Raw genomic sequence first — 14,405 nt, 5'->3', positions numbered from 1 at the left:
CCTGTTGCTAGTTGGGCACCTGTGGCTTACTTTCACTCCCTTGTTCTGCAGCGTCCTTGAAGCCTTTTGCCTGAATTTCTCATCTGGCCTCTTATCAACTTCTATTGATTAAAGAGTCCAAGAACCTGGGTCGGTAACACTAAGACCAGCGATTGTCTGCTGGGGCCATTCCAGCTTTGGCTGAAAATGTGTTTATTGCATTAGTACAGTCGGCCTGCCCCACCCCACCCACCCAGCCAGTTCACAGCTTTCTGCTCATTGCCCAAAGAGGTGGTCCTTCTCCCAGGGTGGGCATTCCGGGCACCACTCCCACCCAAGTACCCGGGGAACCCTGCTTCTCTGCTGCCTCCCGACCAGCCGGACCCTGTGCTCAGCCTAGGCCGCCCCTATTGGGGTTACATTCAAGGGTTATCCTCTTGTTAATAAATAAGCCAGCATGGCTGCCCCTAGGCCAGGGCCTGTCGGTCTGTGTCTTCCCTCCATCAGGAAACGCCGGGCCCCTAGCCGTCTCCCAGGGTCTGAGCGCCCCCTCTCCCTCCTGCCGCCTCCTCCCCAGTCCCCAGCGTGGGGACGGCCAAGTCACCAGTCCGCAGCGCTGCGCGGGCCCCGCTCAGCCCGCAGCTCTGGGGCGTGTGTCCTCCGGTTGCGGCCCTTTCTCCGTGACTCAGGGACCTGTGGGCGCGGCGCGGGCTGCGGGCGACACATTCGCAGGGACTTTGCACCACCGCCGCCGGGCTCCACCAGCTGCAGAAAGTCCCGGTACCAGAGCTTGGGGCCCGGCGGGGCGACTGGCGCAGTATCCTCGGCCCGGGCCAGTCTTTCAGCCTGTGCTGCGCTCAGCACGTGCAGCGCCAGGCGACGCAGTGGCTGCGAAAAGCCCTGCTCCACCGCTGCACACAGGTACACGCCGGAGTCCCCACGCCGTAGCCCGCGCAGCAGCAATCCCCTCCTCGAGCGCTCCGCTCGCTCCTCCGCGGGCACCTGCTGGTGGATCAGCGGGAGGCGAGGATTTTAAGGAACGGCGGGGGGCTGAGCTTATCTGCACTTGAGGGAGGGTCGGAGAGCTCAGTGGGCGGGGAGAGGGCGGGGCTTCTCTCCGACCGGGCGGGGATGTCAGGAGCCTAGTTAGAGGAATGGGGCCTCACCTGGATGCGGAGTTGCGGGCCAGGGACCAAATTGGGCGTTAGGGGTCTGATTGGCCTGAGACTCACTGGGCGGGGCTGGATCGCATGTAGACGTGCGGAGCGGGCTAAGGGCCTCATTAATCAGGGCTGGCACTTTCTGGACATTAGGGTTGGAACAGGGCCTGTTTGGAGAGGGGGTAGGGGGAGGCTCACCTGAGTGTAGGGAGACTCCCCCGCGCGCTGGAAGGTCCACTCCACGTGCGCCTGCAGCGAGCGGGGCTCACACTCCAGGAAGGCGCTACCTCCCTCCACACCCAGCACCTTCTGCTCCAGCAGCGCAGGGTGGGATGAGTCTGGGGGCAAAGGGAATGTCAGATTCTGGCAAAGCAGGACAGGATGGGGCAGTCTTTAAGCGCTGAGGGATGAGAGCAGCTGAGACACTCACCCCCGGAACACAGTGTGCTGGGGTCGCCGTTCCTTATGTCCTGCCGTCGGAACCGCCTGGGGATCGGGGGACATTAGAGCCTCCGTGAGTGCGTCTTTTAGCCAGGGATAGATAAAGACTCCCTCCAGGCAGCACGTCCTTGACCCTGCTCACCTCTTGGCACTGGGCTGGAAGCGAGTGCACTTGGCCCCATCCCAGGCACAGTAGGGGTCACGTGCCAGGCAGCATTCGGCACAGGCACGGCCGTGGGCAGCGCAGCGGTGCAACGGGATCTGGGCCACCCCGCTGCGAGAGGCTACGTACAGTTGGTGCTAGGGGAATAAGGGCTCCAGGCTGACCGAGGGAGGCCCAGTGCCAACCTCCCAAAGGTCAGGGATCCCTTCCCCCCATTTGACAAAAGGGAACACTGGGGTCTCAAGTCACAGAGTCTACCGAAGGCAGAGCCTGTCCTTGAAACGGAAATTGGGGCTTATCATTACCAAAAGAATGGGAGTGGGGGCACCTGGGAACACTCTGGGTCCATTCCACCCCCAAGCACTCTGGTCACTTACCCTCTTGGAGGAGATTTGCATGCTGGTGACAGCAGCTGAGTCCTGAGGAGGAGGGGGGCTCTGGGATCATGGCTCCATGGGGTGGGGGTCCTTCAGGCAGTGGGGGCTAGGTCTCACCTCAAACATGTGTAATTCCTCCAGAAGCAGCCCCTCGGCATTCGGCCGGCCGCCCTTGGGGACGGAGATCACCTTCAGCACTGTGCCTGCATCTGTAGGGATAAGAAGGAGGGGGGTGACTCCTTGTGCCCTCTGACAGCTAGGGCCAGGGGTCTCCTTGCCTCTGATGCCTCCACCCGCAGCACGGCTGGAGAGGTGAAGAATGCGGGTTGGAGCAATCAGAGCAGCATCCAGAAGGAGATGAGGGACACAGCCCCGGGAAACATATGGATATGGGTCTGAAAGCAGGGAAATTCCACTAATAGGCCAAAGAGCCTGCGCTGGGTTTTTTAGGTGGTCATGGCAGGACCCTGACCTGTGCCGATGAAGAGGACATCGTAGTATCCATCAGCAGCTGCGACACGATCTGCAGTGATCTGGGTGAACGTGTACCCAGCGCCCACTTGTTGGAAGAGAGGGCGCCCACCGATGGGCAGGACGGAATTGTACATGAGGGGGTGGTTCCGGGCAAACTGGATGACATCATCAGGAAAGTCCTTGGTGGAACTGAAGGTGCCAAAAGTCTTGCTGGGGCACTGGGAGGTAGGGAGGAAGCATGACAAGAAAGTGGATAAGAAGGCCGAGTGGGCAGCCCTCCACAGGAGACCACCCAGAACTTGGAGTGTGTGTATGAGGGGGTGGGTATTGGACAGAGCCCTGCCCTGGCAATCTGAGGGGGAATTATGACCTTCCCCTGAGGAACCCTGTCTGATGAAGAGGATGTTTTCCCAACCATTAAAAAAAAAAAAGGAAGAAACCACATTCACCAAGAAGACCCCAGGCCAAGTCCTCCCCCTGCAGGTTTAACTGGGTTGTGGAGGGAGTCCCTGGGCTACGCACCATACCAGGTCGGGGGTAGGGGACACGTCCCTGGTAGGACACCCACTGGTGCATGGGCCCCTCCTTGTGTGCAAAGGGTCCCAGGAAGGCCCGGCGTACATCATTCATGCTGTACACGCACACGGCAGAACCCTGGAAGATGCTGCTGCAGGTGAAGATGTCAGTGGATCGAAGGGCTCCAGTGGAGCCTGGGCCGCCCAGCCCACTACCTCCCACACCTCACCTGGATGTGGAGAAGACAGCATACAGCAGCGGGGTCCAGCGATCTCGCGAGGACAACAGGAACACGTCCTCTGTAGGGAAGGGACCACGTTGGGGGAGGGTGCAGAGCCAGGCTCCAGGGTCTGTGCCCCTGCGTTCACTGCCCCCCACCCCATCCTCCACTCCTGCCGCTTACGGAGCTGGTCAAAGTTCGTATCACCCTCGGCACCGGGCACCGAGCACACCAGCCGTGCCTTCAGGAATGTTGTCCACTTGTTGACCAGGCTGCGCTGGCCACCCACATCGTTCTGCAGGGGTCAGTAGGAGGGGCTGAGGGTGAGGCCCTGACAGGCAAAGGGGCTGTGGCAGAACCCCTGAATGTGGCCCAGGAAGGCCTCACCCTGCAGATCTGGCCAACGCGGGACACAGACAGGCGTCCCAGCGCCGGCGTGGCCTCCACCGCCGACTCACGGAAGAAGAAGTAGATCTTGTCATCATCTGGGTTTTCACTCTCCGGGATCCAAAAGACCTTGATAAACTTGGGCTCTGGCCGCAGCAGGAGGCGAGGGGTCACTGAGGTCCTGCCTGGCCCTGCCTCCCCTTCTCTTTAAGCCAGCAGAAGCCCTCAGGGCAGCAGCTGACCACCCCACCTCCAGAAGCAAGTTCGAAGGGCTCCCCAGGACAGAAGCAAACAGAAGAGGGCCTGCGAGTCAAGAAGCAGCCACGAGAGGGCAGCAGAGACCGTGGCTACCTGGGCTTACGGCAGGTGACCTTGGCCAGGGGCGGGCCTCTCACCCCTCTCCTGGCAGTTCTCCATGCCAGTGCACCAAGAAAGGAGCGATCCTGGGTATCTGGGTTTTGCCTTCACTTATGAATCTTCCTCTCTAGCGGGAAGTAGATGCCCTGACTCCTGCTTCAAATACCCCGCTGGGTCCCCTCACTCAGAATAAGGTACTCTGGCGGCGCTACCCTCTCCTCACAGGGCAGGCCCCTTATCATTGCTCCCTTGGCTTGTTCCTGTCCCCGGGGCCTTTGCGTTCATCATTCCCTCTGCCTGGAATGCTCTTCCCGAAATCCTGCTGTGTTCTGGGAATTAGCTCATTCCTCTTTTTGGCAGAGCGGCTTCCTGTCCCCAACCCTCCCACTCTCACCACCACCTCGTCTCCTCTTCCCTTGTCTATTCTCTCCCCGTATCTCCTGGCCATGGGAACTGATCTTATCATGCATTCGTTCTGAGGTCTGAACTCAAAGAGGGCCTGGGTCACACCTATCTCGTCTCGCCCTCTGACCCAGTGCCCAGTGCAGGGCTTGACCCAGGACAGCCATCTGGAAAGCAGGTGCCTTACTCAGCACCTGCTCTGTTGGAGATGAGGGCCCCCTCCCGACAGTCCCCACCCGCAGCCTTTCACCGTTAAGCCAGCGGGAGTCATGCGGCTCTGTCCGAAGACTTGGACGCTGGCCGAGGCTGCGGAAGATGGTGAAGTCCCGGCCCATGAGGTCCGCAGCTACCCCCGAGTACAGCTCTTCCCCTGTAGATACGGCAAGGCTGCTGAGCAAAGCCAAAGGTTCCTATGGCAGGTTGGGGGAGTTCTGGGGGCTCTTGGGGAATCAGTGAGGCTATGGGGGGATCCCTGGGGCTCTAGGGAGGGTGCTAGAGTCTCTGGGGGGGTGCGGGCTCCAGGAGCTCTCCTGGGGTCCCAGCCTTTGGACTCACCCACCAGCACGGAGGCAGCCCGATGCCTGGGGTCATAAGGACTCTTGCCCTTGCCATCCTCCAGCCTTCGAGGGTCCAGCCGGAGCATGGGCTCCTGGGAGGCAGCAGGGAGTTACTAATGCAGGCCCTTCCTCCTTCCTTACCCTCCCTACCTCCCTCTCTGACCAGCTCCAGCCTTACCTCCAGCCGCTGGCCCACCTCCACAAATGCACAGATTGGGTGGAAGGCCCCTGTGCCACAGGCCAGCAAGTGGGTACGGTTGTAGGCATGGAGCGACTTCACGAAGTTCATGCACTCGGTCTAGCATGCAGGCAGGCAGGGTCAGGAACAAGGAGGCCTCCCTCGGGGAGGTGGCCTGAAGGGGCCCCCGCCCCCCAGTGGCGCCCCCACCCCTTCCTCGGTGCATCAGCCCAGGCAAGTACTAACGTGGGCGACACGGACCCGGGTGCCCTTGGTGACCAGCCCAGCCCTCCCACCTCTCCCCAGAATGGGTTCATGAGGAAGCAGAGGCCTGCATTGTCCCCCGTGACTCAGAGGCCCCCAGGAAGAATCACATGAGCCCCCCACCCTGACTCACTACCTCCGGACTTCAGCCACCTCGACCCTCTTGCCCCCAGTCCCAGCCAGAACAGGCGGCCCTCTGTTTCAGCACTGCCCATCGCTAGAGTGAGGGGCTGACCCATGCCACTCCCACCCGGGCAGCCAACACTCACGCCAATGTCCTTCCCGGCCCAGTTGCACTCCTCTCGCCATTCCACACGGGCCGGCCAGGCCAGCTATGGGAGGGTGGGGGAGGGCAAACATGGCACGGTCTCTAAGCTGAGGGTGTCCACTTGTGACCCAACCTCCCCGGGGCTCTTTCCTGGGGGGCCGGTGCTGAGGCTGGGTGGTGGTGGGGTTTCTGGCACCTTCTTGGCCCTCTTGCTAATGTTGTCCAGGCTGAGGGAGGCCACGTGGTTCTCGGCGCCCACAAACAGGCGCCCACGTTCCTCATCGAGCAGCAGCGCTTCATAGCAGCAGGTCCTCTCCAGCCTGAAGGTCCGGAGACCGTGCCGGGCCTGGAGCTCTGTGGGGTGCGGACACTGAGGATTCGCCAGTCATGCTAGAAGCTTCCTCCAGGCCAAGGTTGTACATGTGACCTGGCCCACACACAGGTGGATTTACATGCGTGTGAGTTTACAACTCAGGAGGACAGGCCCACCCAGGTGCCGGCCAAGCTGCCAGAGTGGGCAGTGCAGCCCCCCCACCCCACCCCCATGGGGGAAGCAGGTGGAGCTTCCAGGGCGTGCTCAGACAAGCAGTGTCTCCAGGTGGGTGCACAGGGAGGCAAGTGTTCTGGGATATGGCCCCATGTTGGGACAGCCAGAACCCCGACACCAAAGTCAGGCTCAGGGTTCTCTGCCACCAGCCAGGGTTCAGTATGATGTCGCTGCCTATTCAACACCCTGTGTAGAGGGAGTGTGGGAAGGTGGCTCTGATGCTCCCCCCCACCCACCTCAACCTTCCTGGGAGCAGGGGATGGAGTGGAGGCAGGATCTGTTGCCATGGGGACAGAAGGGGTCTTCCTGGGAAAGCATGAGGAGAATGTGGGCAGAGCGCTTGGGGACTGAGGCCAGGAGAGGGTTAACTGGAGATGGCCTGAGCGTGCCCCCCAATCCGGGGTTGGGTGGCGCACACACAAGGCTGACAGCAAACAGTGCCCTCTACCCACCCTGGGCCCCTCTCCTTGCCCACCCTGAGCTGGGGCCTCCCGCTTGCCAGGTGCACCTACCTTGGAAGGAGAGGCGGAGGCGTGGGGTGCTGGGCGCAGCACCCCCCAGCCCTGCCACCCAGAGCAGGGCCAGGCCCGGGATCATGGCGGCAGCCTCGGCCCGCCGCATCCCCGAGGCTCAGGGAGCTCAGGGTTCAGCGGGCGCGTGTGGAGGAGCCTTGAGCTGCCCTGGACTCTGCCCCGGGATCTGGAGGAGAAGGAGTTGCAGCAAGGGGCGAGGGCGGGAGGCTGGTGGGGGGGGTAGTCCCCTGGGATCAGATTACAGCCCTTAGGGAAAGAGGCTGGGGGGTCGCATTCCACTTCCGAGCCCTCCTCTCCCTCGCAGGGTGCCCTGTCTGGCCACAATCACAGACACACCCACGCTGGGCACACCCTCGGGGTCAACCCCACACGGGCAGGCGCCCGCCCCACCACGTCACCCTCGCCAGGAACCCGCCCTCCTGCATACACACCCACAGGCATTAATTCACCAAGTCAGTGCGCCTACTTCATGCCAGCCGGGGACTGGGGCTAGGGGCATTGGGGCACACAGGCAAGGTCCTCCCTGCAGGAGGAGGCAGAGGACCAAGGAGGATTCAGGTTGCTTGAAGTCCCTACAGAGGTGCCAAGTGCAACGAGCAAAACGAGCCAGTCATGGGTATGCGTGTAACAAGAGGGGGTCATGCCTCTGGAGGAGGCTGGGCACCCACGGGTCCTCAGAGGGACAGAGGCACCTTTGGAGCAGGAGCTGCTGGAGTGGGTGCCTGTGAGCATGAATTCTGTGGGTCCTTTGTGTAGCTGTGCTGGACGTCTGTGTACTGTGTCTGCAGGCATATCTGCACATACCTATGTGAGACCATCTGGCATATGTGCTGTATTGTACACATAGGTGTGATATGCATGTGTGTGCGCGCACATGGCGTTGTACGCGTGTGCACGCAGGATGTACATATCAGGGGTGTACACCTTGTAAGCATGTATATGTGTGTCGCACGTGTGTGTATGGATATGTGCGCAAGTGCACGCATCTCTCTGGATGCAGGTGAGCAAATATAACTGCAGCACCCATCACTGCTTCAACTCCGAGACACCCCAGAAGCCCACTTCTCAGGGGGAGAAGCTAGCTGGGAGACCCAGGACTGGGCAGGGCAGACGCCTCAGCTTCTGATTCGGGAGCTGCACCCACTTGGACCCGGCAGCCCCAGCCTTGCGCTGGACCTCTCTCTCCCCACCCCAGAGGGCGGGAGGGGCCGATCACACCCAGAAATGCTATGATCTCAGACTTCAGACCCAAGAGGATTCAAGTGGGGAGAGCCAAGGGCCTGGGGCAGCCTCTCACCCCCCAGCTTGGCGGAGCTGTCCTTCCCTCTCGAGCCTCTGGCGTCTCCCTCAGCCTCTCCATCCCGTCTTTGCCTTCAAGGGTTTCCCCATCTTTGAGGCCCACCAATTCTGTGAGCCAGAGTCCTTCTTCCTTGGACCCCTCACATGGGGCCAGGCTCTGGCTGCAGTGCCCACCCTCCTTCCCAGAAGCTGGCTGGGCAGGTGCCGGGCACAGTAGCCCTGGCACAGGGCAAGGTCCTGGGGCACGATCAAGCGAGGGGCGCAGCTGCTGGGGCACGTTCCTTCCAAACCATGCTCCCCAAATCACCCCCCTAGCTCCGCCACCGCTTCCAGACCCCTCCCACCCCAGGACTCCCACCTCCTTCCTTCCTTCCACTGGCACTTGCCACCATCTCTTCTAGGCCCAGGAGGTCTGCGGCATCCCAGGACGCCAGGCTTCCTCCCCACACTCCACCGAGAGCTCCGGCAGCGGCGGCTCCTCACCCCGCTGCCTCTTCTCACCCTGGAGAAGGTTGGAGAAGCCGAGGGGCCCGGGCACCCTCTGACGGCTCCTTTAAGGAGCAGCCCCCGCCCCCATCAAGCCAGCTGCGCCCGCCCCGTCAAGTTTACGGGGCGGGTCGGGTGACTGGGCAGGCAGCCGGGACCGGCTGGAGTTGGTGGCCTGGCCAGAGTGGAGCGGGCACGAGGGAGGGGTAGGAAGGGCCGACCGCTCCCCTGTGGGGCTTCACGGCTAGAGGATGCCCCACACAGAGGTCCTGGAAGTTGGGCATACCGTCCGTCCCGGCAAATGAGGAAGAAGCAATAGAGACCTCGTAGCCCTGGGCAGAGCTGTGCAGCCGGCACAGGGAACAGGCAGACAGGGCACACCCAGGGACTCGCTTCTTTCACCTGTCTGTCCCTCCGCAGCCTGGGAGCTGGAGGCGGGGAATGAGGGGGCTCGCTGCCACCTGGGTCCCCAGGAGTCTGCTGAGAAGGGCTGGTCAGGGAAGGGGTCCTCAAGTGGAGATCTGATGGGCCCCCAAGACCCAGCCCCCATCCTTCCGCAGGGCTTGGGCGACTTAGTACTTCTGCCACCTGGCTGGCAGTGGCTCTGATGACGGCCAGTGTTGGGTGGGAGAAGACGGCTGGAGGGGCAGGCCAACAGCAGGAGAAAAGTCTGACTTCGGCACTGGTCAGAGACCGGTCCTGACCAGTGGTCCCACGTCTGTGTTGGAAGGTGAGGGGCATTCTATGTCATGTCCATGGACTGTCTTTCTTCCAAGGGTGTAGGTGGCAGGCAAGGTCTGCCTCACCAGAGTGAGACACCCCAGGGGGCTTCAAGGATAGGAAGGGGCTTCTCAGCACCTCAACTGGGAAGGGTCTGTGGCCTTGGCCTAAAGGTGACTCTGGGGCACACACCCTTTTGATACCGCCAGGGGTTCTTCCTTGGAGGAGCTGAATGTCGACCGTGGCCAAGGGGGTCCTCAGGTCCACCTGGCTAAACATGCCAGGGCTCGAAGGTGGGCGTCTTCCACCCCTCAGTTCCCTCAAAATGCATCCTCTTACATTTTCCCCAAGGCTGACTGGCAGCTCCCTGGGGGTCTGCAAGGGAGGCCATGGCTCTCTGGTGCATTTCCTGTGAGTTCCTGGAGTGGAGGTGTCTGTGCCCAGCCAGGTTGGGGAGGGACCTGCCTCTCTTAGCTGAACCTCAGGCCTGGTGTCTCTGGCCTGCTCTCACTGGCTGGTTGGCAGTGAAGGGTGGGCGTCCGTGGGACGACCAGGGGCCTTCAGGAGGGGGAGTGGGGGGATGCAGCCCTGCCTGAGCCCCAGGACTTCCAGCACGTGGCCTCTCTCCCTCCTCCCAGGCTCTTTCGCTTTGGGTCTGGGCAGCCTCCTCTGGCCCCATGCAAGCAAACAAAATTCTTTGGCTGTTTACAATTTTCCACCCATGCAGCCAAGATCAGCAAGTGCCTTTGAGGTCCCCACCCAACCCCATGGTGCCCCCTACCTGACCCCATTGCTTTTAGTTCTTCAGTCCCAGGGTCCCAGGCTCTATTTTATGCCCCTCCCCCAATAACCCAGTGTCCATACTGGATAATGAGACCAGGATCCTCACCCCCCACCATCTTTCCAACATCCTGGGACTCAACCCCCAGCCAAAAGGACCAGGCTGTCCCCCGGTCCACATGAATGCTTGGCATTGCCTTCCAGCTTCCAGATGTCCTTGGAGCAGGGAGATCCCCAGGGGTGAGAGCTCAGGTTGTCCCCATCCCCACAGGGTCTCTTTTCTGCTTCTCAGTCCTGGGTCCCAGAGTATGCAGACCCTGGGGAGGGACTTCATGAAGCCAGCCCTCTAGGGTTAGTGGGTCACACTGGGCTCTGGAAGTCCCCAAGCATTTTGGATTCACACGGCCTGGGCCTGGGTCTCAATAGAGCTGAACCAACCAGGGGAGGCAGCGTGGGTGCCTGGTGCTGACTGTCAGCAGTATAGCCTGCTAGGGCCTTGGTTTTTCCTTCTGGAAATAACTGGATTGTTGTGCCAAATGCCAGCACCTGCCTCCACAGTCCTCACTCTCAGCTGGGCGTGCCCCTTGCACCCTGCCTGGACTCGGTGGTGGTGTGACTGGGCTGGGGTGGGACATCCATTTATGCAAGACTGCAGCCAACCCTCTCAGTGCCCAGCCTGGGCTGGGTTGAGCCTTGGCTCCCCACTCGCACCTGCTTTAGCCATCAGGGCTGGTGGCTCCAACCACTGGTTCGACCTTTCCCTCTTCCGGCCACGTGGGGACTAGGACGTGCTACCCGGAGGAGGACTTTAGGCAGGGGGGATAAGCGGTGGAAATCAGGCCCTGGAGAGCCCAACTGAGGCCTGGTTTCCCTGACACTCTGCTAGCCACGCCAGGGGATCTCCCGGGAAGGTCTGTCTGACACTGCCCTCACCCACCCCCAGCCTGGTGTCCAGGCTCCCAGAGGAACCCCCGTTGGCCCACCTTTTCGGGAAGATGAGCTCCTCCCCTCCTTGCCTTCTGAGGGCCATGTCAGAGCCGAGGTGGAAGGGTTGAGGGAGGGGCCACCGGGAAGCCTGGGCCTCTGGCTGGGGCCCTACCCCCACCCGCTCCGCCCCTGCCCTCCGCCTCCTGCACATTCCTCCCTGGCTGAGGTCAGCCCCTCCGGGACGGGGAGCCCCCCCAACCAGCCACATCACAGCTCCTCACTCACTTCTGTTTTCTTCGTTGCCCAGCAGGGGGGAGAGGGAGTGGGGAGAGAGACGAGGGGCCTTGGGGGTGGGGCCTCCCTCTCTCCTCCTCCGCCATAACCCGGGGAAGGAGGTGCCAGGAATGCGGCAGGGTGGACTCCGGTGGCACCCAGTCCTCATTAACATACATTAACATAAATGCTACCTTCCCTCCCTTGGCTTGGGAGCTGGGCAGGGCAGGGGGGCCGGGGTGGGAGAGCCTCCAGGGAGCGCCAGATGGGGCCTCAGTTTGCTCCGGAAGGGTGGATCGGAGCCTGTCCCAGGAATCCACCCCTATAGTAGCTGGGGAGTGACTGGGTTGAATTCTGATTTCTGCTGCTCACCAGCTGTGTGTCCCTAGGGGGAGACTGAACCTCTCAGTCCCCTCTCCGCGCTTGTCCCGTGGTAGTAAAGGGTGAGCCAGGCATGTCTGGCACTCAGTAGGGTACACAGGTGCACGCTCTGCCTGCCATCTCAGCGCTGGGTATCCTGTGGCATGCAAGCCTGTGGGCCTCGAGGGAGACTCACCACTGCTTCTTCCAGCCCAGCTTCACCGGGTCTTCTCTCTGGCTTAACTCCTCTCCTGTCTCTTTCTGTCCCCTTTCTTCCCTTACACACACCCCCAGCCCCCAGGACAGCACTGACCCTCCACCTGAACCTCCTTCCCTCCCCAGCTGCCTAGGATTCCTTAGTCTTCCTCCATGAGTCTCCAACCCACCCCCAGCAATGGCAAGAAGCCCACACCCTCCGCCCTCCAGAGAGCCCCAAGTCAGAGAGGCCTCTGTCTCCTTTAAGACAGAACAAGGCCCCACCTCCTTCCCCTGCAGCTCGAAGCCTGACCCCTTCACCTGGGGGTGGTCCCGGCGGTCTTTCAGCCAGATCTCTTCCCAGTGCCTCCCCTCTGCAGTTACCCTGCTTCCCCAGCTCCTCCAGCTTGGGGACATCCGAGGCTCTTAACCAGGCATTCACAAACCCCTCCCTGGCTCAGCCCTGGCTAACCCTGCCAGCACTTCAGCTACCCCATTTCTGGGAGGTGGCAGCTGCTTCTTTGCCAGGACTTAGCTTAGGCTATGCCCTCTGCCCTCCCCTTTGCCACCTGCTGGAATTTTCCTTATCACTCACTACCCACCTTTCTCTGTGAAGCCCTGGATGCTTGTAACACCAGGTCCAGGCCATTCTGTAGGGCTCTAGGATTCCCAGCTGCCACTATCGCTTGGGAAGCCACCAGGCACAGGGAAGCAAGAGATAGATGAAGTGCCTGCACGAAGCCCTGCCACCTTCCTGGGCCTGCTGAGCCTGGATGAGGATGGGGGAGTTGATGGAGAAGAGAGATTTCAGGTCCCTTCAGGCCTCAGCCACTCAGGCCTTGACTCCCTCCACCCACAATGAGGTCAGAAAACAGGATAAATACCAAGGAAAGTACAACTGATTTTTCTGTTAAATAAGATCACCTGTCAGGCTGCGTCTCCTGCAAGAGGGGGAATCAAAGCAGGGAAAAGAAAGAGATCCATAGCCTTGACCTCTGACCCCCTGAACACTAGTGCCTGTCGCTGTGCGGTTAATGGAGGCGCCGACTGGCTGGCAGCCAGGGACATACTTGCTGTCACACAGCTGCATGCAGACCTCAGCTGACTTGAGGCTCTCCTTGGGGTCATGCGGGCTTCCCTTGTGACTCAGCTGGTAAAGAATCCGCCTGCAATGCAGGAGACCTGGGTTCAATCCCTGGGTTGGGAAGATCCCCTGGAGAAGGGAATGGCTACCTACTCCAGTATTCTGGCCTGGAGAGTTCCATGGACTGTATCGTCCATGGGGTCACAGAGACACGACTGAGCGACTTTCACTTTCACTTTGGAGGCATGCTGGGAGCTGGCTTCCCCTCTCCATGTTCAAGGGGGGTTGGGGGAATGCACAGCCCCATGGCAAGGATGAGGTCCCCTGGGATCTCTTTTAGGGCAACAGACCCAAGGATTGGTCAGTTGTATGGAAGTGGGCCAGGACCCAAAAGTCAGCCAAGAGAAGCTGTCGTTCTGTCCCTGACTCCCCAGGGCAACCAGGGTCTGGCTGGCCACGCCACAGGCCAGGGAGCTGGAGTCAGGACTTGTATTCTCCAGCCTTAATAGCTGGCTTGGCACTGTGGGGTTGGGGGTGGGGGGGACGATTCTGAGGGGAGTAGGAGGATTTTCTGGAGGAAATCAGGAGCAGCTATGGGGCTGCCCTAAACACGGCCAAGGGGTTATTCTAGGTCTTGGAAGCTCCTGCAGCCTCAGAGGCTCCAGTTCTAATGGGGCCTCCTCCCCTTCTGCTCCTGGCATCTGGGCCTCCACCCACCTGCTGGGGGTGAGGGCTCCTGCCCAGGGAAGTTGGGAAGTGACTGCAGGCCTGGACTGGCTTCTCCCCACAGGGTCTCCCTACATCCTTCAGACCTCTCTGACTCTCAGAGCTTGTCTCTTTCTCTCTTCCCAGCTGGTTCCCCACCCACCCCGCCAAAAAATGGGTTAAAAATAGTCTGCTTCCACATCAGTAGTCTGAGCAACTATTTGGAGTGGGACAGGCCCTCATGGGGCCTGTAGATGAGCCTCGTGGCGGTCCCCACTGACTGGAGCGTCTGCCTCATACTGGGATCCATAGTTTGGTCTGGGAGCAGGAGCCTGGGTCCTCTGCCTGTCTAAAGGTCCTGAGCTTCATAGATGTAGCTGCCTATGGGCGGGGCCAGGAAGATGGGCCTTCTAAGGCTGGGAGAACTCCGGAAGACACACTGCCAAGGAGCACTGAATCTCTGGTTCTCCTTGCCCAGAGATGCAGGGTGGTTGGGGTCCAGCCCCGGACAGCCCTGGGTAATTGGGGGGAATCCCTCGGAGTCAACTTTACAGAGTCCCTCCCATTGGGGTATAGGACACCTGGGATGTATCATCCCCTGCCTACCGCCCCCCATGGGTGGGAATTTCCCAATCACTAAAGACAAGGATGAATTGAGAGGCCGCCCCCGGCAGTGCTGGGACAATGGAGCCTTATGCTCTCAAAATGTGAGCAGGGGTAGGAGGGCCAAGGGCAGGTGGGGGCCTAGCTGCC

The 14,405-nt window shown here is 60.9% G+C and overlaps 1 protein-coding gene across 3 annotated transcripts; it reads right to left on the bottom strand.

Moving 5' to 3' along the window:
- Window positions 1-236: 236 nt before the first annotated feature.
- Window positions 237-8,631, bottom strand: SEMA3B (semaphorin 3B). Of its 3 annotated transcripts, none has more exons than XM_052636361.1 (18): window positions 8,481-8,631; window positions 6,803-7,346; window positions 5,940-6,097; window positions 5,745-5,807; window positions 5,212-5,331; window positions 5,032-5,125; window positions 4,727-4,846; window positions 3,718-3,863; window positions 3,514-3,625; window positions 3,340-3,409; window positions 3,117-3,261; window positions 2,593-2,812; window positions 2,238-2,329; window positions 2,121-2,162; window positions 1,723-1,880; window positions 1,570-1,625; window positions 1,338-1,477; window positions 237-984 (listed from the first exon to the last, which is right to left on the bottom strand). In XM_052636361.1, the coding sequence occupies exons 2-18, from the start codon at window positions 6,909-6,911 to the stop codon at window positions 580-582; spliced, it is 2,250 nt and encodes a 749-aa protein (XP_052492321.1). In that variant the 5' UTR covers window positions 6,912-7,346; window positions 8,481-8,631; the 3' UTR covers window positions 237-579. The 3 variants fall into 3 exon arrangements, with proteins under 3 accessions (XP_052492321.1, XP_052492400.1, XP_052492409.1); XM_052636440.1 differs by having other exon boundaries at window positions 237-981; XM_052636449.1 differs by having other exon boundaries at window positions 237-981; window positions 3,117-3,258.
- Between the last annotated feature and the right edge of the window lie 5,774 nt (window positions 8,632-14,405).

Source organism: Budorcas taxicolor, chromosome 1 (genome assembly GCF_023091745.1).
Source record: "Budorcas taxicolor isolate Tak-1 chromosome 1, Takin1.1, whole genome shotgun sequence".
In the NCBI taxonomy this organism is placed as follows: domain Eukaryota; kingdom Metazoa; phylum Chordata; class Mammalia; order Artiodactyla; family Bovidae; genus Budorcas; species Budorcas taxicolor.
Note: the sequence above shows the minus strand (reverse complement) of the source record. Positions and strands in the feature narration are given on the sequence as shown.